The sequence below is a fragment of the Botrytis cinerea genome, chromosome 1 (genome assembly GCF_000143535.2).
Source record: "Botrytis cinerea B05.10 chromosome 1, complete sequence".
Lineage (NCBI taxonomy): Eukaryota > Fungi > Ascomycota > Leotiomycetes > Helotiales > Sclerotiniaceae > Botrytis > Botrytis cinerea.
The window spans coordinates 3,446,592-3,469,984 of record NC_037310.1 but is presented as its reverse complement, the minus strand read 5'-3'; the positions used below and the strand labels follow the sequence as shown (position 1 = coordinate 3,469,984).

General features: G+C 44.8%; 4 protein-coding genes across 4 annotated transcripts; 1 reads left to right on the top strand and 3 right to left on the bottom strand.

Annotated features, from left to right (window-relative positions):
* Positions 1-355: 355 nt before the first annotated feature.
* BCIN_01g09950 (hypothetical protein) lies at positions 356-6,125 on the bottom strand. Its single transcript, XM_024690874.1, has 13 exons — positions 5,428-6,125; positions 5,303-5,323; positions 5,233-5,240; positions 5,151-5,162; positions 5,030-5,067; positions 4,944-4,975; positions 4,759-4,878; positions 4,641-4,702; positions 3,719-4,578; positions 2,772-3,649; positions 2,708-2,713; positions 772-2,069; positions 356-713 (listed from the first exon to the last, which is right to left on the bottom strand). Exons 1-13 carry the CDS (start codon positions 5,567-5,569, stop codon positions 600-602), a joined length of 3,591 nt encoding a protein of 1,196 aa, XP_024546644.1. The 5' UTR covers positions 5,570-6,125; the 3' UTR covers positions 356-599.
* A 3,812-nt stretch (positions 6,126-9,937) lies between these two features.
* Bcchc1 lies at positions 9,938-16,641 on the bottom strand. The gene is made up of 10 exons (XM_024690873.1): positions 16,330-16,641; positions 16,249-16,269; positions 16,118-16,144; positions 15,689-16,060; positions 13,417-15,638; positions 13,301-13,360; positions 13,212-13,245; positions 11,761-12,937; positions 10,680-11,419; positions 9,938-10,625 (listed from the first exon to the last, which is right to left on the bottom strand). Exons 1-10 carry the CDS (start codon positions 16,366-16,368, stop codon positions 10,272-10,274), a joined length of 5,046 nt encoding a protein of 1,681 aa, XP_024546643.1. The 5' UTR covers positions 16,369-16,641; the 3' UTR covers positions 9,938-10,271.
* A 789-nt stretch (positions 16,642-17,430) lies between these two features.
* BCIN_01g09930 (hypothetical protein) lies at positions 17,431-18,837 on the bottom strand. The gene is made up of 3 exons (XM_024690872.1): positions 18,654-18,837; positions 18,496-18,600; positions 17,431-18,437 (listed from the first exon to the last, which is right to left on the bottom strand). Exons 1-3 carry the CDS (start codon positions 18,798-18,800, stop codon positions 17,484-17,486), a joined length of 1,206 nt encoding a protein of 401 aa, XP_024546642.1. The 5' UTR covers positions 18,801-18,837; the 3' UTR covers positions 17,431-17,483.
* Positions 18,838-20,316: 1,479 nt separating this feature from the next.
* BCIN_01g09920 (hypothetical protein) lies at positions 20,317-23,393 on the top strand. Its single transcript, XM_024690871.1, has 4 exons — positions 20,317-20,693; positions 20,765-21,036; positions 21,394-22,408; positions 22,501-23,393. The coding sequence occupies exons 1-4, from the start codon at positions 20,392-20,394 to the stop codon at positions 23,252-23,254; spliced, it is 2,343 nt and encodes a 780-aa protein (XP_024546641.1). The 5' UTR covers positions 20,317-20,391; the 3' UTR covers positions 23,255-23,393.

Sequence of the window (23,393 nt, the reverse complement as noted above, 5' to 3'; positions counted from 1 at the left end):
TGCTCTTCCCCTTCCCCCTTCCTCATCCATCTCTCATCCATCCAACCATCCACACCTCACACATCTTCCAACCCCCTAAATACCCCCCCCCATTCCAATCTCTTCACCAAAAAATCCTTTTTGTTGCACATCTCACCACGAACCATAATCCCTAATCCCTCTCAAAAAATACCCCCCTGGGAAAAGGATTATGTCATGTGTGTGTAGCTGACCTCACTCACCAACATGGGGTGGAGCCTCAGAACCAATAAATCTTTTTCTAGAAGCTTTGGAAGAAATGGTGTGAGTGGAGATTCAATCTATTTCAAAAGCAAGCGGGTATAATATCTTCTCTATTGGTGATGACTTTGGGGTTTGTATACGAGAGGCAGTATTACATCATTGGCTCTCAATTTTCACATCATGTTAGGTTACATACAATTCATGAGGACACTAAAAACACCAGAAATTGATAAAAGCTTATTCATAATTCTATAAAAAGTAGGTCAAGCAATAACCTTTAAACCTGTCAATCATAATCCATTCATCCCATCAATACTTGCAACATCTGATATCATAATAACCGCTCCAAAACTTGCATTCACACTGAAATTTGCTATTTACTCTCCTGCCTTGACAATTTTACAGATGAGATCAGAACCTCCAACTGAATCTCCCTCCTTGATTTGCATACTGCTGACCTTACCAGCATGTGGTGCAGAGATAACCATTTCCTATATTCATAATTAGTATATTGTTCATTGAAATTAACTCGAGAAAGAATAAACTCACCATCTTCATGGCACTCAAGACAGCAAGTGGATCACCCTTCTTAACCTCACCACCATCCTTGACTCTCAACTCAACGACAACACCTGACATAGGAGCTCCAACTTGGCTGGAATCTCCTGGATCGGCCTTTGGTCTGCTTGTGTTCTCAACAGCTGCCTTGTTGTCATCAATTGTGACTTGTCGAACTTCTCCGTTCATCTCGTAGAAGACCTCTCTTTGTCCGGTGGTATCTGACAATGGACCAACAGCAAGAAGCTTCAAGATCAAAACCTTACCCTTCTCCAACTCAACATGGAATTCCTCTCCAATTTCTGGTCTCGAGAGGAAATATCTAGTTGGAAGAACACTCAAATCACCGTACTTCTGAACGAACTTTCGGTACTCATCAAAGACCTTAGGGTACATGGCATAACTTGAAACATCGCACTCAGTAACGCTGCCCCATTTAGCATGGATGTCTTTCTTGATCTGAGCCAAATCAAGTGGCGCAAGAGTGAGACCAGGGCGCTTGTCGAGCTTGGGTCGGCCACGGAGAGCATTGGTTCTCAATGGTTCAGGGAAACCACCGTATGGTTGACCCATCAAACCTTCAAAGAATTCCAAAACGGAACCTGGGAAATCCAATTCACTGGCTCTAGCTTGAACGGAATCGAAGTCAAGTTTGTTGGAAACCATGAATTGTGCCAAGTCACCAACAACCTTAGATGTTGGAGTGACCTTGACGATATCACCCAGTAAGTCATTGGCCTGCTCATAAGCTTTCTTTGTCTCGGCCCATTGAGCACCGAGACCAAGTTGAGATGCTTGGAACATCATGTTGGTCAATTGACCACCGGGTATCTCATGCTCGTACACGTCTGGGTCTGGTCCGTGTAAACCAGCCTCAAACGGTGAGTACATGAGACGAAGTTGAGACCAGTAGGTATCGATAGCTCGAACATGGTGAACGTTCAAGCCTGGGTCAAGCTCTGATCCTTCCAATGAAGCAAGGACAGCTCCAACACTTGGTTGAGATGTCATACCAGACAAACTATCAGTAGCAGTGTCGACAGCATCAGCACCTGCTTGAGCGCAAGCAACCATAGATGCGACACCAGTTCCGGCAGAGTCGTGAGTATGAACGTGGATTGGAAGATCGGGATACTTCTTGCGAAGAGCTCCAATCAACAATGTAGCAGCTCTTGGTCTAAGAACACCAGCCATATCCTTAACACCCAAGATGTGAATTTTAAGAGCAACAAGCTTCTCAGCCAAAGACAAGTAGTACTCCAAGTTGTATTTCTTGGCTGGGTTCAACACTAAAGCACCAGTAAGTTAGTAATTGGTTTTGCGAAATGCCTTGAAAAAAGAGGTGATGATATTGTTCCAACAAGGTTTTCAATGTCTGAATTGTTATCGACAATTGAAAATCCAATCTGGAGTAGAAAATCAAGCGAAAGATATTGCTCTCCCACAAGCTTTTCAATGTCCAATTTGCTATCAACAATTGAAATGAGGCTTCAGAGGAAGAATATAGCTCCAGTGGCAAGGGGATAATGGGGATAATAATGCTCTCCCTACGAGCTTTTAAATGTCTGAAATTCTTTTGACAATTCAAATATTGCTCGTTGGGAGGAAGATGAAAAGAAAAAGCTCTATGACTTCATATAGCTTTTCGATGTCTGGAATATGAAGAGCCAATGACAAGGTGCCCCAGAAGAAACTCATGAATGTTTTCAATGATCAAAGTGCCATGAACAATTGAAAAGATTCCAGAAAGCAAGAAAAATATTTCTTCTTCTGATAGACCTTTGCAAAGATCCAACTGTGATGGACAATTGGAATAAGGTTTGGAGTAAAGGCAGGAGCGGGGAGAATTGGGAAGGAGCGAAAAGAACAAAACAAAACATAGGGGGAAGAAACATCCAAGCGAAGTTAGACATTGAAAAGTACGTACTGTCACCTAAACAAAAAGTTAGTATTGCAGTTTCAACAGAGTGGATGGTTTTTAGGGTAATTACCTGAGTAGCAAATTGTACCCTCAACAACACCACCAGCCTTGTGTACAGCCTTGATACCAACCTCAAGTTGATCAATATCGTTCAAAGCATCAAAAACTCTGAAAATATCAACACCATGTTTCTTTGCTTGCTCACAGAAGTGATAGATAGCATTATCAGGCAATGAAGAGTAAGCAACACCGTTAGCTCCACGCAACAACATTTGGAACGGAATGTTTGGAACAAGCTTTCTCATCTTTCTGAGTCTGTCCCATGGATCTTCATAAAGGAAACGCATGGCAACATCGAAAGTAGCTCCACCCCAACATTCCAAACTGTACAAGTTGCTGTAAGCGTGACTTGTCTCCTTTGCAATGTTCAAAAGATCAACTGTTCGAACACGTGTAGCAAGAAGCGATTGATGAGCATCACGCCATGTTGTGTCCATGAGAAGACATCCTTTGTTTGCTCTGACAGCCTTGGCGAATCCCTCAGGACCTTCCTCAAGAAGAATGTTTCTCCATCCCTTTTTGCATGGTACAGAGGTATCAATCTTGGCTCCACTCTCATCAAAGAGTTCTGGCATGATGATTTCACCCTTGAATTTTGGTTCTCCCATTTGACCTTTGATGCTACTTCCGTTTACGGCAACATCTCCAAGGTATGCCAACAATTTTTGAGCACGGTTTTGACTACCGACCAAATCGAACAGTTCAGGGGTATCGTCGATGAATGTGGTCCAGCAGTTACCGTCAATAAAGGTAGGATGAGTGAGTAAAGTAGCCAAGAAAGGAATGTTGGTCTTGACACCACGAATACGGAATTCGATCAAAGCACGAAGGACCTTTCTTCGAGCAATTTCATAAGTAGATCCTTGGCAAGTACATTTGACCAACATACTTTGGGAAAGTTAGTCATGGTTTATCAATAATAGATATTTAGGGGAAATGAGAAAAGCAAATACGAACCTATCATAATGAGGAGTAATAACTGCGCCAGCGAATCCATTACCACCATCAAGACGAACTCCGTTACCACCAGCTGAACGATAGACTTCAATCTTTCCAGTATCTGGTGAGAATCCCTGGGATGGATCTTCTGTGGTGATACGACATTGAATAGCAAAACCTCTGGTGGAAATGCGATCTTGTGTAAGACCCAATTGAGCAAGGGTTGCACCTGCAGCGATTTGAATTTGTGCTGCAATAAGATCAATTCCAGTGATCTCTTCGGTGATAGTATGTTCGACTTGAATACGTGGGTTGATTTCGATAAAGTAGTAACGGTTTTGTTGATCAACCAAGAATTCAGCCGTTCCTGCGTTGCGGTAGTTGACCGACTTGGCAAGTCTGACAGCATCGGCCAAGAGGTTATCTCTAACTGATTGGGGAAGATCCTTAGCTGGTGCGATTTCTACCACCTTTTGATGTCTACGTTGTACGGAACAATCACGTTCGTACAAGTGAACAATGTTTCCGTGGTTATCTCCCAAAAGTTGTACCTCAATGTGCTTTGGTTTGTCGAGAAATCTTTCGACGAAAACAGTTCCATTACCAAAAGCCGACTTGGCTTCGGATGTGGCACGGTTGAAAGAATCTTCGAGTTCTGCTTGTTGTCGGACAACACGCATACCACGTCCACCACCTCCATATGCTGCCTTGATGATAATTGGGAAACCATATTCATCGGTGAATTTCTTTACATCCTCGAATTTTTCGACAGCTCCTTCGGTACCTGGAACGACTGGTACACCGGCCTTGATGGCGATTTCTCTGGCAGATACCTTGTCTCCAAGGGCATCGATAACGGTTGGCGAAGGACCAACGAACTATGCAAGGGTCTCATGAGCTATCATTCTCACATGTTTAAGACGACGAATGTTCCACTTACGATAAGTCCAGCCTTCTCAACGTTTCTTGCAAACTCGGCATTTTCAGAAAGGAAACCATAACCTAATGCAAAATTAGACCATGCCCCCAATAATTGTGATGGAATCGAAATCTCATACCAGGATGAATCATTTGAACGCCATGTTCGAGAGCAATCTTGATGATTTCATCTCCAGCCAAGTAAGCACCGACTGGTGTGTATTGACCCCGCTTTCCAATAACATATGCTTCATCGGCCTCTGCAACACAACGTAATCAGCCTCTCTTCACCGTGTATACTTTATGTTTGTAGATTTGTACTCACTCTGCCTGTGCATACTAAGACGGTCCTCATAACTATTAACTCGGTCAGTCCGATATCCATCTATGTGATTATCGCCAAGGCGTTACCTAAAGACTGCGACTGTTTGGAGAGAAAGCTCGTGGGCCTAGAAAAAGAGACGAGTCAGTTTGATGCATGGAAGCAAAGACGACGTGCGAAATCTCGCGAGAATAAAACAAATAAACTTACTGTACGGAAGATCTGAATGACAAAAAGATCGGGTCAGCACATCCTGCGGTGATTAGTTTGTAGGAATTGGACGACAACATACACGAATAGCTACACCACGTTAGTTTGAGTCACATCACACAAGAACTGATTGATTGATGGGGAAAACTTACGAATTTCTCCACGATTGGCAACTGTAGATTAAAAGAGAATAGATTAGCATGTCCTGCAGAAACTTTTTTGAAATCTTGGTCGATTCATCATAGTCCGTCGAGGGATTGATAGGTAGATTGCTCACCAAGAATCTTCTTCAGTTGCATAATAGAGGAGTTGGCTCTGATACGATGGACGGTATGTGGGTGTTTGATGTCGGAACCCTCCTCAAAAACCTCACTGTAAGCTCCATCTCCATGAGGACCTTTCTCATCGTGGTGAGCCATGACTGAACGTTTGAGAAGATTGGGATTTGGACGGTGATGGTATTTGTTGAGCTTCTGTGCTCGTTGGATTTATCACAACGGACGGAGGGGTTTTCGGTCTAGGTTCGGCCCAAGGATGGATGGGTAGCGTTTAAAGTTCTTGGTAATGGAGGGGTTCAAGCTGGGTGGGTGGGAAAGCTTTCTAGTAAAACGAGCTACTAAGAAGAAGAATATAATCGCAACGCACCCAGGTAGAGTCGAGTAGTGGTGGGAGGGAGTAGGTAATGGGTAATAGGTAGTAGGTAATAGGTAGGTAATACGATATGGTAAATTAATGAAAACGCGTACACGGTACGGCGGAATCACTTGGGGTATCGGTACAATCTGCGTTCGAGGGGGAGGGGGTGAGGTAGATATAGACGAAGTATCACACGGAGGAAAGTGGGAGGAGAACAGGAAGAAGAAGGAAGAATAGGCACGGGGAATCTCGACTTTTTGAACCTCTTTTCTACCTTTCTCAATGGGTTGCAGAAGCCGCAGACGTCGTATTGATCGAGGGAGAGGTGTGAATAGACCCGAGTTTTACTACTTGGGTGATCTTGAGGCTTGTGCAATGTGGTGAGGGGCAGGAAGGATATCTGACAAGGGTTGTCGGTGTCTCACACCTATGGATTTCTTGGGATTTCTTGGTCAAGTCATCAAACACAACAAGTCTCTTGGCCAGAATGTATTTATCTCTCTTCAAGCGTCTTGGAGAATGGAGCACCGATGCAGCACCGATACACCAGTGGAGGGTTCGGTGCATGGAGGGGCTCTGAGCACACCAGCAACCGCAGAAGCACCAGACACAAAGCAACGCAAAGGAGTCTCTTTGTTTGCTTTGCTTTGCTTTGCTTTGCTTTGCTTTGCTTTGCTTTGCTTCACTCGGCCGCCACGCATTCACGTTTTGATACTTCTTGTGATTTCAAAAAGGCTTGGGTTCGATTTACGAATGAATCAGTCCGAGGACCTGGATACCGAACATGACGATGGTTTGTGGTTTGTGGTTTGCATGTACTGTTCTACGACGAACCCCACCATTATCACTTTAACTTTCACTCCCGTACACAATTGACCGTCCATCACAATAGCTAGAAAGTCAAAACTTGTCCAATATAATCCAATGTAATCCAATGGAATGACGCTCCGCTGGCTCTCCGAGGGCCACTACCGTGGAGGTAGACTATTTGGACTGACCATTACCGTTTTAAGATGTTACATTCAAACGTTAATATATTATACGTTTGGAATCCATCCATCCGTCAATCTCTCACCCATAAATCTATAACCCATTAATGCATCCATCCATCTGTCTATCACCCATCACCCATCATCCAAAACCTAAAAGCTCTCGGAAATATCTACCCAGCGTTTTGACCGATCTAAGCGTCCCAAGTCCCGAGCCAATCACACCCGCACGATAATCTACTGATTCGGATCGTCAGCCAGGAATAATATATAATATCAATATCAAATCCAAATGGCGTCGGTGCAAATTGGGTAGATGTGATTCAATTGTATATCGTATTCGTTACCTAACCGTGATAACACCATAGCAATTGAGTATGTAATAGAGAGACTACAATAAATACACACTTTTTCTATGAGAAGTATGCTCTGTCATGCGGTGATGTGGTAGATTTTCGTCATTCCCACTAACCTTCCTTGCGTACCCCTTCATCAGCCAGCGATAGAAGCGAAATGTATCTTCCCATCTATCCATCTATCCACCTGTCTACAAAACATACTTTCAAAAATCACACAAGCCAGCAAGGTACCTACCTACCTGCCTACCTACCTACGTACCTACCTACCTATCTACCTGCTTACCTGCTTACCTGCTTACCTCAAAACGCTTCCCGTTCACCATACATACACACACACACATACACACACATACATCTATGCATTTCTCCGCGTCTACCCCTCCACAACACATCCCACCTCCCGCACACAACACACAACACACATCAGCCATCCCATCCACCACATCAACCAGCAGCCATCCCGCCATCCAGCCATCCAGCCGCGTGGGATACACCCCATCGACCAATAGCAAAGCATCCAATACAAACCAAAACCACCCCAAAATCAATCCTCCATTCACCCACCACTCCGTCCTCGCATGCCATTCCGATAATCGCAATGTGGACATCCTATGCCCATCACATTCTCATCCCATCTCCATCCCACAGTCATCAACCTCCCACGCGTCCTCTCATTTCCATTTCCATTTCCATTTCTCCCTCATCGCTCATCGCTCATCGCTCATCTCCCCCCAAATCTCACAAGATCCCACACACGGCCAACCATCGTGATTTTTCCGTCTCTCGCGTAACAATAACACCCAACAACTCATAATCTCACTAGCCCAATAAACAAACCACCACCTACCACCATCCATCCATCCCAATCCCATCTCGCTCGTGGGGCCCTCCAAAATGCGCGGTGGGGAGCAGAGCAAGTAATAAACCTTAACCCAACCAGGTAATCTCCAATCTCGATCAACACTCGCAACACCCACCGTAAGCCAATATAAGTGACATGCACCGCAGCCCCAGGCCCAAGAAGAAGCCAAACGCAAAATCCAGCGAAACAAACCGCGGCTCGGCGCCCCATCGGCCGCCGGCCGGCGCAGAACCTGAATAATTTTCCGCTCCACGCTGTTTGCTGCACACGGAGTCACACCCCCCCAAAAATTAAATCATCTCAAATCCTGATCGCCGCACTTTTTCTTCTTCAATACAACCTGGTTACACTTCCCTCCCTCACATCCATCACAAGCGATATCGCCATCTCCCCATTCCTCATTTCCCACTCCCTCGGCAATGCAATCAATGAATATCGAATTTTCTACGCGCCCCGTCCCCCCGAGCTGTCCAATTCCATTCCGTTTCCTTTCGTCCCTCCCTCCCTCCCTGGCTAGCTAGCCATCCATCCCATCCATCGATTTCGCCATCCCGTAATCCCGTATTCTCAATCCTACTTCGTTGCGTCCTTCGTAGACTAGACTGCCCTGGCTGATTACCGGTAATGTGTAATGTTACGGTTACAATGCTTCAATGCTGCAGCGCTACAACTTCCAACCCCTCCATCCTTCGTGCTTCCTTCCCACTTCCCACCTACCTACCCTACGAGCCTACGAACCAGCCTACCCAAACAATTCGCCATCTAATTGTCCGAAAGGTTTGCAGCCCATCAATCCATCAATCCATCAATCAACTCACAACTCCGAAGCACAACTCCATCCATTCATTCATTCACTCATTCATTCCTCCACTTTGAAACCATTCCATTTTTTAAACTTCCTCCCCCCTTCCACCACCCCTCCCACCCCTCGCACACTCCCTCAAATTCCCACCCAAAATACCACCCAAGCCTCTCAGCCTCTCAGCATCTTAACCCCCCCCCCCCATCCAACCTAACCCTCCCACACCCCGCCAAGCCGGCACGCCAATCTGTCTCTTAAACCGCCAAGTCCCAATTCCAGATTCTCTCCATCCATCCATCTATCCACGAAGCGCGCTCACCGTGACACAAAACCAACCTCCAACCCATCCATCCAGACCCCTAAACTCTCCTCTCGGTGCATACCCGGCGTCATAGCCCTCCCCAAGCTACTTGGCACATATCCCCAAATCAAAAAATCAAAACGTCAAAACGTCAAAACACCCCATCCAGCCCTCGACCCTCGACCCTCGACCCTCCACCCTCCTTCCAGAATACCAAGATCCGTCCAGAAACTCAAACGCACATACATCCAGCTATCTTCCCCCCCCCCCCCTCAAAATGCCTCAGTAACATCGTGAAACACTCATGCAGAATTGGCATGCTTGGCCCACCCCCATCCCATCCCATCACACATCACATCACATCACATCCATTCCAATGCAGAACATCCGCTCTAGATTTCTCGGGCGCATTGAATTTCCATTTCCACAAGAATCTTGATTGACATACCATACCGGATCTTCCAAAAAAAAAAAATTAAAAAAATTTGGATCTTTGAACCTAATTAGGACATTCGCAAGTGCTTGGAATGCTTGACTCTAATTGGCATATCCACAAGGGTTTGAATGATCAAAATCCATTTGAATAATTCAAACGGTGTGGATATCTGATTCGAGTCGGGCCGTCCAAGAGGTTTGATTGTTTGAATTCAATTAGAACATTCAAGGAGTTGGATTCATTGAATTTATTGCAAATCTTGAATTGCTTTTGGAGGGGTATGGGAATATGGTGGAGCCAGGGTTTCCCATAATCCAGACTGCAGTCTCACTTTAATCTACAAATAGTATCTCTACACAATACCAAGGCGGGATCAACGGGACGGTGCGAGCACGGCACTTTTGGTTTCACTCCATTCAACATAAAGACTTGGGTAAAACAAGCTTTTACTTTTCTCATATTGTTCAGAGATACATCAGAGAATCTAAAAGCAAACCATTCCATCAACGCTCCTCAAACTATCAGTTACAAGCATGGTGAGTCTTCCATTGAAAAAGGAAAATTTTTCCACCCAGTAAATGCTGCACCAAGCATACAATTACATCATCATCATCATGGAATGTGCCAAGATGCAAATCTTCATGAAATTCCAGACCTGATGAAAAAATCAAGAAAAAGTTACAACCCAAATGCAATATCATTATGTATAAACGCGTTTTTCATCCTCTAGCATCATCTAAAATCCCCCAAAACCTGTTGGCTGTGGTGCGAATCCATTAGTTTGGCCGAACTGGGCTGGAGATGCACGTCCGGTAGGTCCAGCGGTGATCATTAGACGATTACCTCCGAGGATTGGGGTGTTGTCCTCTTCCTGAACTTGTGACTTCTCTTTCAACTTTCTCTCTTCATTGTCCTTCTTCAACTCAGCGATTGTGGAACTTTGCTGGGCCAAGTAGTTGATCATGAATGGCATAGTAAAATCGGTAAGACCATGACGCCATGAAATTTCCATAACAACATGGACAGGAATGAGGTCGTAGCAAGCATAGAGCATGCCAACATAACATTCACGGCTACCAATATCAACGAACTAGTGGAATAATTAGCAAAGGAATGAGAAAATCTGGTAACAAATTGAACGTACATATCTAAGCAACTCCTCAACGACATCTTCCTTGCTAGAAATAGCGGCAGTCTCAATTGCATCTTTGAAAAGCTTATCTTGTTTTGAAAGAGCAATAGATTTCTCCCAGCGCTTGTTCTTGCGGTAGATGTTGGAAGCAATTTGACGGAAGAAGACTAGATCGTGACGCTCTAATCGTTGAGCAAGCTCGACGGCATCATAGTTATCATAGTTCTCGACTGAATCACGGAGGGTCTTATAATCTTCCTCTTCAATCAACAAGTCATGGATGGCACTGTTGACAATCTTCTTGTTCTGGGTCTGAACGTTGAGAAGGAAGGGTTTGATGAGAGGGATGTTGTCAGATTTTTCGAACATCTTCACAACACGATTGACGTCGATTCTTGGTGAAAGTGCTTGAAGAAGATCGGTAATGAGAGATGGTTGCTCTTGAAGATAGAAGTTTAGAGCGCGGTAGTAGATCTCCAAATTTGCTACCTTGACAACGATATCCTTGAATGAGTGATGCTCCCATGCGTCGGCAGCTCTCTCCATCATCGCAAGAGCGGCATTGTCCCACTCGTCATAATGGCAGTACAAGAAAATCAACTCGGGCCAAAGGTGAGCTTCCTCGCAGGCACGAATCACCTTGGGAATATTGATTCTGCTCCAGAAGAGCTTCAAGTGCTCCATTGTGCGGTCTGGGTGATATTTGGAAAGGGCAATGCCTAATTCAGTAAACATTCCCATGTGACTTCTCTCTATAAAAACACGTATATCAGTACTTGGAAATATGTATATCAGTACAAGGAATCGGAGTGTTAGTGGTTAGTAGCATATGTACTCAGAGTGTCCAATAGTCCGGACTGCAGTCCAACAATGAAGACTATCAAATCTCCAAACCAATTAGAACATTCAAATCATTTGAGATATTGAATTTGATTAGAATGTTGAACCATTTTCAGATTTCTAATTGCTTTTGGACATTCAAACCCTTATATTGTTGGACTGCAATCCGGACTATTGGATACACTGTGTACTCATGGAAGGAAAGAACGGGCAATTGGGGAAAGAGTAATTAAAAACCAGGGAAAGAACGTACCTAAACCTAGACCTTGCTCAAGCACCGCAATAAGCTCATCGAAATAACCATTGCGTTCGTATTGCTTGACTAAGTTCTGCAACTCTTCAGCATCAATAATCAAATTGAGACCACAAATCTGGGCAAGGCGGAATTCCTTCTTCTCAACACAAGCAGCGTTAACTTGCTTCCAGACCTTGATGTTGTTGGCCTTTCGGGCACATTCAACAGCAGACTGGTATTCCTCTAGATGAACGAGGGTGGTGGCAAGTTTGGCCCAGTTTGAAATACTAGTGAAGAAAATCTTCGCGGCTTGGTGGAAGCCTTCAGCATATGCCTTGTCACCTGATTCTTCGATATCAGCGACATTGGTTCCTCTGAGGAAGTCCTCGAGTTCGCTGAGTTGATCGGTACGAGCATATGCAAAAGCAAGTGCAGTATCAATGGCAGGCTCACGAAGAGTCTTGCGAGCCATACGAAGGTATTTGATAAGGTCCTCGTCCTTTCCAGCATGAGTTGCAATTTCAATGACTTCGAGATAATTGCTGGGATCATCGGCGCGAATATATGAGGCAATACCATCGCTTACACGTAGACCATCCAATTGAGCCTTGGCAACCCTACTCCATACTTCGGGAAGCTCCACTTTCTCAGCATAGTCGTTCGCGCGATCGATACTGACAATGTGCTCAACGAGCACATTTGCAGCGTTGATGTGGTCGTTAATCTTCTTGTAAACTTCGAATGCTTCTTCATACAAGCCAACTTCAATACAGATAGAAGCTACATCCGCCGGGTTGAATGCATCCAATTTGTGGATATAATCCATGACTCGACCCTTATCAGCTTTGGTAGCGGTAAGAATGAGGAGATTTTGTAAGCTCTCATTGTCACTGAATGGCGAAGGCTCGAGAACGATTTTTTCCAGTAATTCAATTAATTCTCCTGGAAGATCAGCACCTAGGAAAGCTGCGACTGCGACAGAGACCTTTTCGGGTTCAGTTGACTCGGGAACAGCTGTAGAGATGATTTGATCAATGACGGATCGGCGATGTATATTATTCTCCGAGAGAACAAACTCCCAAAGCTCTCGATCAGCTCTCTCCAAGAGATAGCGAGCTTGAGCCTTGTACATGGAGTTCTCATTGGTGACGTTGACAAGCTCAAGGTCGTTTTGACCTTTGCTATAACAGATAAACTACATCACCAGAAGGTCAGCAATTGTTGAAAGCAAATTTGGACACATAATGCGCTAGAATGATCAAGCTAATGTTGAATGCCCAAAAGATAAGATTGACCAGATTAATATTGGACTTTCAGAAGCTGATATTCATAAAAGTAACCTGGGGCTAATCAAAGGAGTGGATCGATCAAATGATTTTGGGCATTCAAAGATGGGAATTGTTCAAACTAGCTTTGAGCATTCAAAAGATCGAATTGATCGCTCTAAACAAAAGGACGGGAACACTTACAGCTAGCCCTGGGTCTCTCAGCTGGCAATACAAACTTTTAGATCGTCAGTTTGGGGGACAATTAATAAGGGATAATGTCGAAGACTTACCCGACGACCAAGGTGTCATATTGAGAATTTTCTTTAAGGAACTTTTCGGGGTTATTGTTACTATTTTTTCTTGTATTAGCTACATATTACCACAAATTGTGTGACGATAAACAAACCTGTCGATGTATATCTTTGCTAAAGCATTGTATACAGCTTGTTGCTGGTTGCCTGCAGCCAAGGTTGCCTCAAGGAATGGCAACAGAAGCTTAAGACGGTTTCTTGTTTCAACCTCATGAACAAGTTCATCGATAGGGATGGAAGCATGATTAACGGAGTTCAAAAGGTTCTTGATAATTTGCTCATCACAGTCAACATCAAGTAAACCACCAACAACAGCAGGTGTTCGGGCTGGGTTCACACGCTGAACATAGACCTCGATAGATTGAAATTGTTGATTTTGATAGAGGTAAAGTACCAACTCGTGAATGAAGTTGAATCGATCACAGACGATGATGAGTGGCAATTGCTCGGCCAATTTGGCTTCCTTCAAGAAGTTCTTCACGCGTTCAGGGTTGTAGAAATTGGAATCTCTGCAAATGCGTTCCACCTCGTTAAATTGCTGCATCTTGGCGGCGCTCTCAATATATTTGAACACGACGTTTTGATCTTCACTCAAGTTGACAATGCTACCAAGATAATGGTAGAGACCCTCGGCAGTCTTGTACTTTTCGAATAGGTCAATCAATCTGACAGCACCGAGTAAATCGGAGTATTTGACAGCGATTTGAACAACAGCCGCAAGGTTTTGACGAATGTTTACCTTGAGCATAGCATCAAGACAGTCTAACGACTGCTCAAGGGACAAGCGACCAAAGTAACCAGTGAGCCATTCTTGACTGAAAGTTGGTGAAGCAACAATATTGACGATCACGCGTTTGATGGCTTCAGGGTCTTCATAATGCTCCAAAGCTCTTTGAGCAAGGCCAGCTTGTTCACACAACTGTGCGATTCTAGGCTTATCATAGTGTGAGAACATCTCATTACCAAGAATGGCATCGGCAACTTGAGGAGCGTTCATGAGATTCATTTCAAGAAGACGAGTCTGTAAGTGTCCTTGCTCTGGATTATTCTCCTTCAATGCATCAAGCAAGAATCCCGTAGCAGGTTGAACCATTCCTTGAGACTGGAATACGTCTACAACTCGCTCAATATCGACAAGCGAACCACCCTCCGTGTTTGCCAATTGTGTAGCGAACTCAGCTCCCTTTTCAGGGTTGATGGAGATGATGTTGCGAAGTAATTGGACATAATCTGGCTGATAACCTGCTTGTTGGGCGTAGGGTAAGATCTTCTCAAATTGGCCACTCTCTGCGAAAGCAGCAACTACTTTGTGAGGAACGTTTGCCTTGAGATAGATAGCAAGTGCAAGCTGTGTATCTTGTTGACGGACAATGTCACCTAATTCTTCAGAACAGTCAAGCTTGTTCTCCTTCATCCACTTTTCAAGGAGATGCTTTCGGTTCTGGGCCAAGACAGGTCGCACAAGCTCTAAGGTCTCGTGTTTATTCAACGATCCCTTGTCAAGCAATACACCAAAGTATTGCAAGATGACAGATAGTTGACCTGGTACAGCCGGTACGTTCTTAAGACGTTCGATGGTTTGTGGTGTTCGCAAGAAGCCGCGAGGAGAGTTTGCAGCAATCTTCGATGCCTCGGAGTAGTTTCCTGCAGCCAAAAGTTGCTCAAATTGATTGGCATAGAGATTGTCCGCACCAGGTAGACCAGCTCTTGAAGCAAGCTTGACGGCTAAACCGGAGTTTGCAGGATTTTGGAGGAGGTATGGAATAACTGTCGTTTCATCAACAGATACCGACAATACTTGTCCTCTTCGGTTAACACCAACAAGTCCTGCAGATTCCGAATCGCCAGCTGTGATGAAAATGGTCTCGCTCGAGATACGGTTCATGAAAATACATGTACCAGTCTCAAGATCGTAAAGGTGAATAAAGCCGTATTTGGTAACCAAGTAAATAATGCTGTATTTTTGTGAAACTTGCATTGCAACTGGGAAATCGTTTACAGCTTCGGCAGGGAAGTATACATCGACTGCCTTCTTCGAAAATGTTGGGTTTGAAGCTTGGTGGTCGACCTCGACTATGTGTAGCTTTGCGCCAGTAGCAGTCCGAACCGAAAATGTGAATACCTTCGTATCTGCTGGGGCTGATTCCAATCGTAATGTACCGAACGCTGCCGCGTGGCCTTCGATAGCCTGACTGATGCCTCTGTCTTTCGAATAAAGTTGCATCGCTCCCACCACTCGTCCTTGTTGTTGTGTGATGCCTACGACTACCATCCACTTTCCGTCGCCGCTAACACGATAGTTGATAATTTGGCACCCCTAGCATAATATTAATACCATTCCTTCTCTCAAAAATACATAAGACTCACAGCAAGGTTTGGATTTCTCTTGAACACCTCTACCGGGGATGCTTGGTTTGGGTCAAATACATCCCAGTGGTAAACGGTTGTATCGGTAACTAATCCCAAGCTTGTCTCACTGAACCATTTCCAGAAAACAACATCTTCATTCATGGTAGCAGACTTCAGCTTTGCCTTGGCGCCCAAGTCAAATATCTGCAAGGTCCTTGATTGTGCCTTTAATGCGATGACCTGTTTCGACCAATGCATAATGGCACTATCCGCCTTAATAGGTCTTCGAGTGACAGCATTATTTTGCTTTAGATCGACGATAACGACTTCTGGTTGTGCAGCTTCGTTCTTCTTTTCTCGTACGCAGATGTAGGAATCTGACTCCAGTGTCTATTCGAGTAATCAACACATGCCCAAAGCTCAATTCAATATTACGGAATGACTTACACATGAATTAAAACCTATCGATTGTGCCTACAAGATTGATTGTTAGCAAGCCAGATTGAAGTCACGTATTTGAAGCTGAAGTTGGTATGGCAGAAGCTGGTGAGAATAGCTGTGTTGTGGCTGGTACATACCTCAACTCCGACACTTGTTAACTAAATTAAAGTCAGTAAACACAGGTCAACAATCCCATCACCGCACAACTCATATCGTACCTGGAGAAGCTCCGTAAACTTGATTGGTAATGGAGCCATATTTACTAATTCTCTGAATCTATGCGATCAAAGGAAACGGCCTTATTTAATTGTTGGCCCAATGTAGTGGGCAAGCTATCTGCGCAGAGGCGCTGTTCACCCAGAAACGTGCTCAATTAAAAACAAACGGAAGTTTGAAAGTACAAGTGTTGTGGGAATTAATTAAGAGAATTTGAGAAATATCCAGACTAAGGGGATGTTGCGGAATATGAGATTTGAAATGTGGAGAGGATATGTGGTTGTATTGCTTCTAAAACTGGCCTTGTCACTTGCGACGACGACAATTGTAAACGGCTGGATCAGTGAGCAAGGAACGCGCTAATCCGTTTTAGTAATTCGGGCCAGCCGCGTCACATGATATAGTATCTAAGGGGCACGACCCTTTTCTCACCAGCGCTCAGCTTTACGTCAACACTCATTTTGGCGAAGATGAAGCTATCAATTTTTCTGGAAGTTTTCAAAATAGAATGATTTGCTTTCACATCTAAATCAACTCATGATTGTGTTCCACAAAGTCCGGCTTCTAGTGGTGAGGCTGTGGGTAGACCGGTGGCAATGACCCGGAGCAACATTCTTGTGCCTTTACAGTTTGGTATAGCTGCTTGCTTGTTGATTGGCAATCGCTTTATACGATATTTTTATTTGGCATGATATGATCCTCAATGGATTGTTCATTTTAGTTATGTGATATTCAGAAAATGGCACATGTACACAGGTTTGCCCAGTCGTTGTTTTCTTTTTGTGTTTGCCCTTTCCGCCTACCAAGCAGACCACGAAGACAAGTTTGTCAACCGTTAGTCAAGTAGTTTCGATTCATGCAGTATCCGAGATGGATGTAGTGTTTAGAGAAGCTTAGAGGATCAAGTTGTTCTAGATCATGGAGAATACTAGATTTTCAGGTAGTCTTGGATGTCTATTTAACTTCAAGAGATTTAGCAACACCATCTGGTGCACAATCATCACTCCAATCAGTATGTCTCATTAACTTGCATTGTCCGGGCCACGACTCAAAAGCAAAAGTCTTACAGACTCCTATATTAACATGCTCACAAAATATTCCATTGCGCTAATGTCATATTCAAGTATGGCACGGAGCCTGTCGTCATAAGCTATACTTATACTATATCCTGTATTGTTCGTTCCCTTGACTCATTATTACCATTGTATTTGTCGCCTCTATCTTTAGAGATATTGTCTTCAGTGCCGTCATCCTCAATCTTATAAGTTTGCGTAATCAAAATACCCACTTCCTTCCCGGTACATTTCGGTTCGGGATGCTCTGGAATATGCTGTAATATCCCCCTTTGGCTACTCTTATCCCCATCGCTAGCATTTATGCTTTCATTATAGTTATCCACGGTGTCGTTTCCAGCTCCCGTAATCATCGTCGATGCAAGACCGTCTTCGATATTCCGTAATTTGATGGCGCGAGCTTTCATGTAGCCCTTTCTATTAGGTGTTCCAATAGTTGGAGGGCTGGGTTTATCGTCCGAGGGGCCATAAGAACTGTTTCCTAAAGCGAAACGGAGTAATGGTCTAAGAGCACTGAGACATGCTGCTATGATTCCTAAACCAATTTCAATGGTAGACCACCAGACGATGGGAGCCACGCCGTAGAGATAGTCAATTGATTTTGCATAGTTGGGAAAATATTTGACACGAACAATCGTGGCTACGCTAGCGAACATACCCATTCCTAGGAGAATACTGATGGCGACTTTGATTTTGGGAGAGAGCTTCAAGTTCCATACTATGAATGCGGGGATTATGGCAGTAGACCAGTCGGTGATGATGTTCATGGCCGAGAAACAATAGCTTAGGATGAGGATAGCATTGATACTGCTGCATTTTCCACCGGGAATGGTTTTGTCCCAGGTGAATGCCATGGGTCGACACGTTACAATAACAACGATGTCGGAAATGAGGACGGTCGCTACGGACCCTGCCATGATTGCGTAGAGGATTTTTCTGTAGGTCAAGCTGGGTGTTATGCGCATTAGGGAGATACAGATGCTAGCTTTGACTGGTAATGTACCTGTCAAGGTGAACATTTGAAAGAGGGTAAAGTACTGTTCTCGTTAATTAGTAACCCAAGTTCAATACCACTATCCGCATACATGTACTAACTTTGACTGCAGGCTCCATTTCTGCGGCAGTAATAGTAAGATTATGAACGCCTAGACCATTGACTGCAGACATCGTCGACATGGAGACATTCAACACGAACATGATCTATATCAAATTAGCAAACTCGCCAAACTATGAGAAAAGGCTACTCTATATACCCATCCCAGCACTATCATCCAATCATCCAAGCCGAAAACTTCACGCGTTATCCTTACAAAGCATCGCAGTGCTAATGTAATGGTCGATAGTCCAAGAAATACAAAATTGACAATGACAATTGTAAGAGCCCTCTGTTCTAAAGCCATGATGGACTAATATGTGCTCAGCACACCACCGGCACTCTTTTAATGACGATGATCTCAGGAAGTACGCGACAAAACAGAATAATCGAATAGCACAACTGCCGGAGTCATGTAGATAAGTGAGCTTCAACTGAAGTGTAATAAATTGCACCAGAGAGATTCTAGGTCTTAGGACGTCCTTTAAAGTCGAGCCTTCAAGAACACAACCCTGAGAATCGGGATGAGGTTCCATATTTGCGGTTCGTTTTGGAAATCTCAAAAGTTTAAAAGGCAAGATTATACCACCAACGGACACATAGCATTGATCTGTGCACACCTTACCACTTAACACAACAAATACTTCAAGTATTGTCGAGAGCTATAGGCGACACCATGCCTAAGAGGAAGAGATCACCAAACGGCAAAAATCTCATTTTAGTGTGGGTGTCATATATAACTATGATTTTTCATGCAGGCTAGGAAACTTTAATGTCGGTTTGCCAAGGGGTCAACTATTGACGTCCTCTTTCGTCCTTGCCAGACAGACCACACTGAGGTCGATGAGCCGAGCAAGCCCCTATTGGGAATACTTCATATTCGGAACACCTGCCCCGAGCAAGGTATATAGAGTACGGGGGAACACAAACGTTTCGTGTTAGTAGTACCCATGAAAGTTACAAGTCGTTCCATTATCATTTGCTTTCGTTCAATCCAGAACTCTTCCACGTTTATCGATGTTCCTCTCTTTCCTCATGCAGCCAGAAACCGTTTGAAAGGATTTGGGAGTGGAGAGTGTGGAGTATTCATTCACCCTTGGAAACATGTCTTTATTTTTTCTTATAAATGTGGTTCGTTGGGCAGGGAGAGAATTGTACTGTATTTCGTGTGCCACTCCACTTATTTATTCATATTCCACTTTTGAGTTGATCCCCGCTGAATTCCCGGAAGTTTATTCCCCAAATTAATTTTCAGCCTATGATATAATTGGATGAGTAAACAATATTGACAAGGTAATTGGAAACGAAGCATACTGTGGATTTACGGCGTTGCAGAACATGGGTGAGCTGCATATTTGGTATATCATAATACCTGTGGTGGTGACTTTGCTTGTTATTTGTTGTATGGACCATACTGTCGGGCTCTAGGATCCCTAAGCAAAAGCAGAGTCTTATTCTTAAATTGTGCAAGGAGCCAAGGACGCACCCATAGGATGCCACACTTTACTTTCTTATCTGTCCAAACGGTCAGCATGCAGAACGACCCGTTATTCTCCAAGCATTAGGGCTCTTGCGTATATGAACAACAAGAATTGTCTCCACGTCTTGACCAGGTCCAATAACTAATCTGAGGGTCACAATGTTCCCAGATACTCACACAGCCAGAGCGTACGCAGCTTCGAAGCTAAACAAAATGCACATTCCACCAGACGTTAAACTACACAAGGACTGGTCTTGTTTTTCTAGTTCCGGAGTTGTATACTTGCTGGCGGGACAAGTATATAGAAGTGCTTTGGTCTTCTTTGCATTTGCAAAATAACAAAGTTATAACAATTTCTTTTTTCATCAAAGATTACTAGGCACGACGGTACGGATTATCCTAACAGTCAGCTGCGAAGATGGCCGACAAAACCCCATTCAGAGTCGTTATTATTGGAGGTAGCGTGGCTGGTCTCGTGTTGGGCAACATGCTTCAGCTGAATGGTATCGATTTTATCATTCTAGAGGCCTACCCCGCGATAGCTCCCCAAGTCGGGGCTAGCATAGGATTGCTCCCCAACGGCAACCGAATCCTCGACCAATTGGGATTATTCGACACGATTTTAGGACTGGCGCCTCCGGTTGAGAGATTCAATTTTCGCAATAGTAAGGGCGAGAGAATCGCGGGGCACTCTGGAATGAGACATTCTTTCGAACAGAGGTAAATAGTTTTATGCTTGATCATATTCAGGTTCTGTTGGGAAAATGAGAATATGTTCTGATACAATATAGACATGGATATCCTATTTTGTTCCTCGATCGACAGGCGGTACTACAGGTCCTGTATGATAATATTAAGGATAAGTCCAAGGTTCTAACCGAGAAGCGTCTGGCGAAGATCGACATGAATGAAAATGGCGTCAAAGCAATCATGACAGATGGGTCTGAGTTCACAGGTGATATACTAGTCGGCGGTGATGGCATTCATAGCAAGACTAGATCCGAAATGTGGCGGTTGGCTGAAGAGAAAATTCCTGGCTATATCCCTGTTGGGGAAGATAATGGTAGGTCTCTATTTTTTCCATTTGATGCTATGATATGGTGATTTCTTCATTGTCCTAGGTTTGAGACATATCTGGAGTCTGGGTGTCCAATAGTCTACACTGTGGGCAAACAATAAAAGTTCCCTTGTGTTCTGAGTCCTATCAGAATATTTGGATCATTAAAAGTGTTAGATGCACTCTATTTATGGAGTTATTTGCAGATGATGGACGCTCAGATATAGTCTGCTAGTTCAGAATATTTGACAGTCTAGCTGGAAATAAAATTTCGATCATCAATCACACCCAGCTCTCACACCAAACACACAAACACTTCCTAGTTTTAAATTTATCTAAACACCTCAACTAACTCCATCTCAGCCCCTCCTTGCGACTACAGCTGCATCTTCGGCATCTCCAACCCTGTCCCCGGTCTCGAGCCGGGAAACCTACACTCCGTCTTCCGCGAGCAAAACTCCTACCTCATCAACGGCGGCCCCGAAGGCCGCGTCTACTGGTTCTACTTCTTCAAACATCCCTCCACCCTCTACGGCAGTGCCATTCCTCGCTACACCAAAGCCGACGAAGCGGCCGTCCTCAAAGCCCACGAAAACGACCCCATCACCCCCGAAATCACCTTCAAAGTCCTGCAAGAGAGGAAAATCTCCTCCACCCTCACCGCGCTCCCAGAATACGTCTACAAGAAATGGTTCTTCGAGCGCATCGTCACAATCGGTGATTCCGTGCATAAATTCAACCCTATCGGCGGCCATGGCGGTAATACTGCATTCGAAACTTCCGCCGCCTTTGTTAACTCCCTCGTGAAATTACTGAAAACCTCCTCGCGCCCCAGCACAAGCGAAATAACAAAATTGTTCGCTGATCTGCAAGCCCTGCGCGAAACGCGCGCTACAATCCTAAAAGACGCATCGCATGAGCAGCAGCGCACCGAGGCCATGGAAGATCGTCTCCACAAGTTCATCGCGCTGACTCTGTTGCCCATCACAGATACCGAAGACGTCATGTTTAATTTCTCGGGAAACCAGCCGTACGCGGATAAATTGGATATGGTCGAGCTTCCGCCCCGCGCAAAACTCATCCCTTACAAAGATGAGTTAGCCAGGGCGCCGGAATTGAGAGGGGTGGTGGGTTGGCTGCAGATGGCGTGCTATATGGCGCTTGCGGTGTTCGCGTACTATGGCATGTGGGTCCGGTCGAAGAACGCGGGGCTGGCGGAGGAATTCGCGAGTATTCTGCGGAGTCCGCGACTTGCGGCGGAGAAAGATGAGAAATTGGGTCCTTTGAGCATGTATTTCTTCGGAATGTTGATTCAGCCCCTATCCATCTGGTTGGTGGAAGGCTGTCGCAAGCGCAACGATATGAACCTCGTAGCTGTGTAAGTGACTTTCCTAACCCGCTTGAATATCCCCTCCCTTCTTCCCTCGCTTCTTTTCAAATTTTCAGAGAAAAAACTAACATCCACCCTAGCCCAACCATCTGGCTCGCCTTATCCCAATACCTCGGCTTCGGCATCATCGCCCCAATCTTCTACACCGCATACACCCTCTTCTCCAACGCAGAACCCTACTGGTGGCCGCTCTCCCGCCTCGTACCCGCCCACTACATGAAAGTCATTCTCCCCTGCATCCTCTTCTGCTACGCTCTCCCCACACTCCTCCTCTTCCTCCCCTCCCAATCACAATCTCTCCCTCTCACCCTCACCCTAGACTCCCTCTTCCGCTACACCCCCATCCTCACCTCCCTCCTCACCCTCCTCACCTCCACCATCCTCAAAAAACTCATCCCCCCACCCACCGCAACCCCCACCGCATCCCACACCCCCGCCGACATCCCACACCTCCGTACCCTCTACCTCACAACCTTCATCCTCGGTCTCCTCCTACACATCACCATCCTCGCACAAATCCTCTTCTCCAACAATCCCATCCTCTCTCTCCCCTCCATCTTCCTCCCCAACACCCCCATTACCAATACCTCCACCCCCAACCTGCACTCCTACTTCCTCGTCGAATTCTGGTCGTTCTATCTAGCAACCTATATCTGGTGCTGCAACGCAGTATGGGATATCAAGCGCGTGGGAAGAACCACCGTCGATGTCGGAAAAGCGGCTGTGTTGTTACTTCTTGCGAATGTAGCTGTGGGGCCCGGTGCGGCATTGGTGGGTTGTTGGTATTGGAGAGAAGCGCAGATGGCTCGTACTAGCGTTTCGGCTAAGAAATGAGTTAATGTAGTACATTGGTATGACAAAATCGGCTGTTTAGGCGATTGAAGTAGAGAAAAGCATGGAAACGGAGATAGTAGTATACTTGGTTCATATAGCTAGCGCATACATTCAGATATTGAAAGAGAATAATAAATGA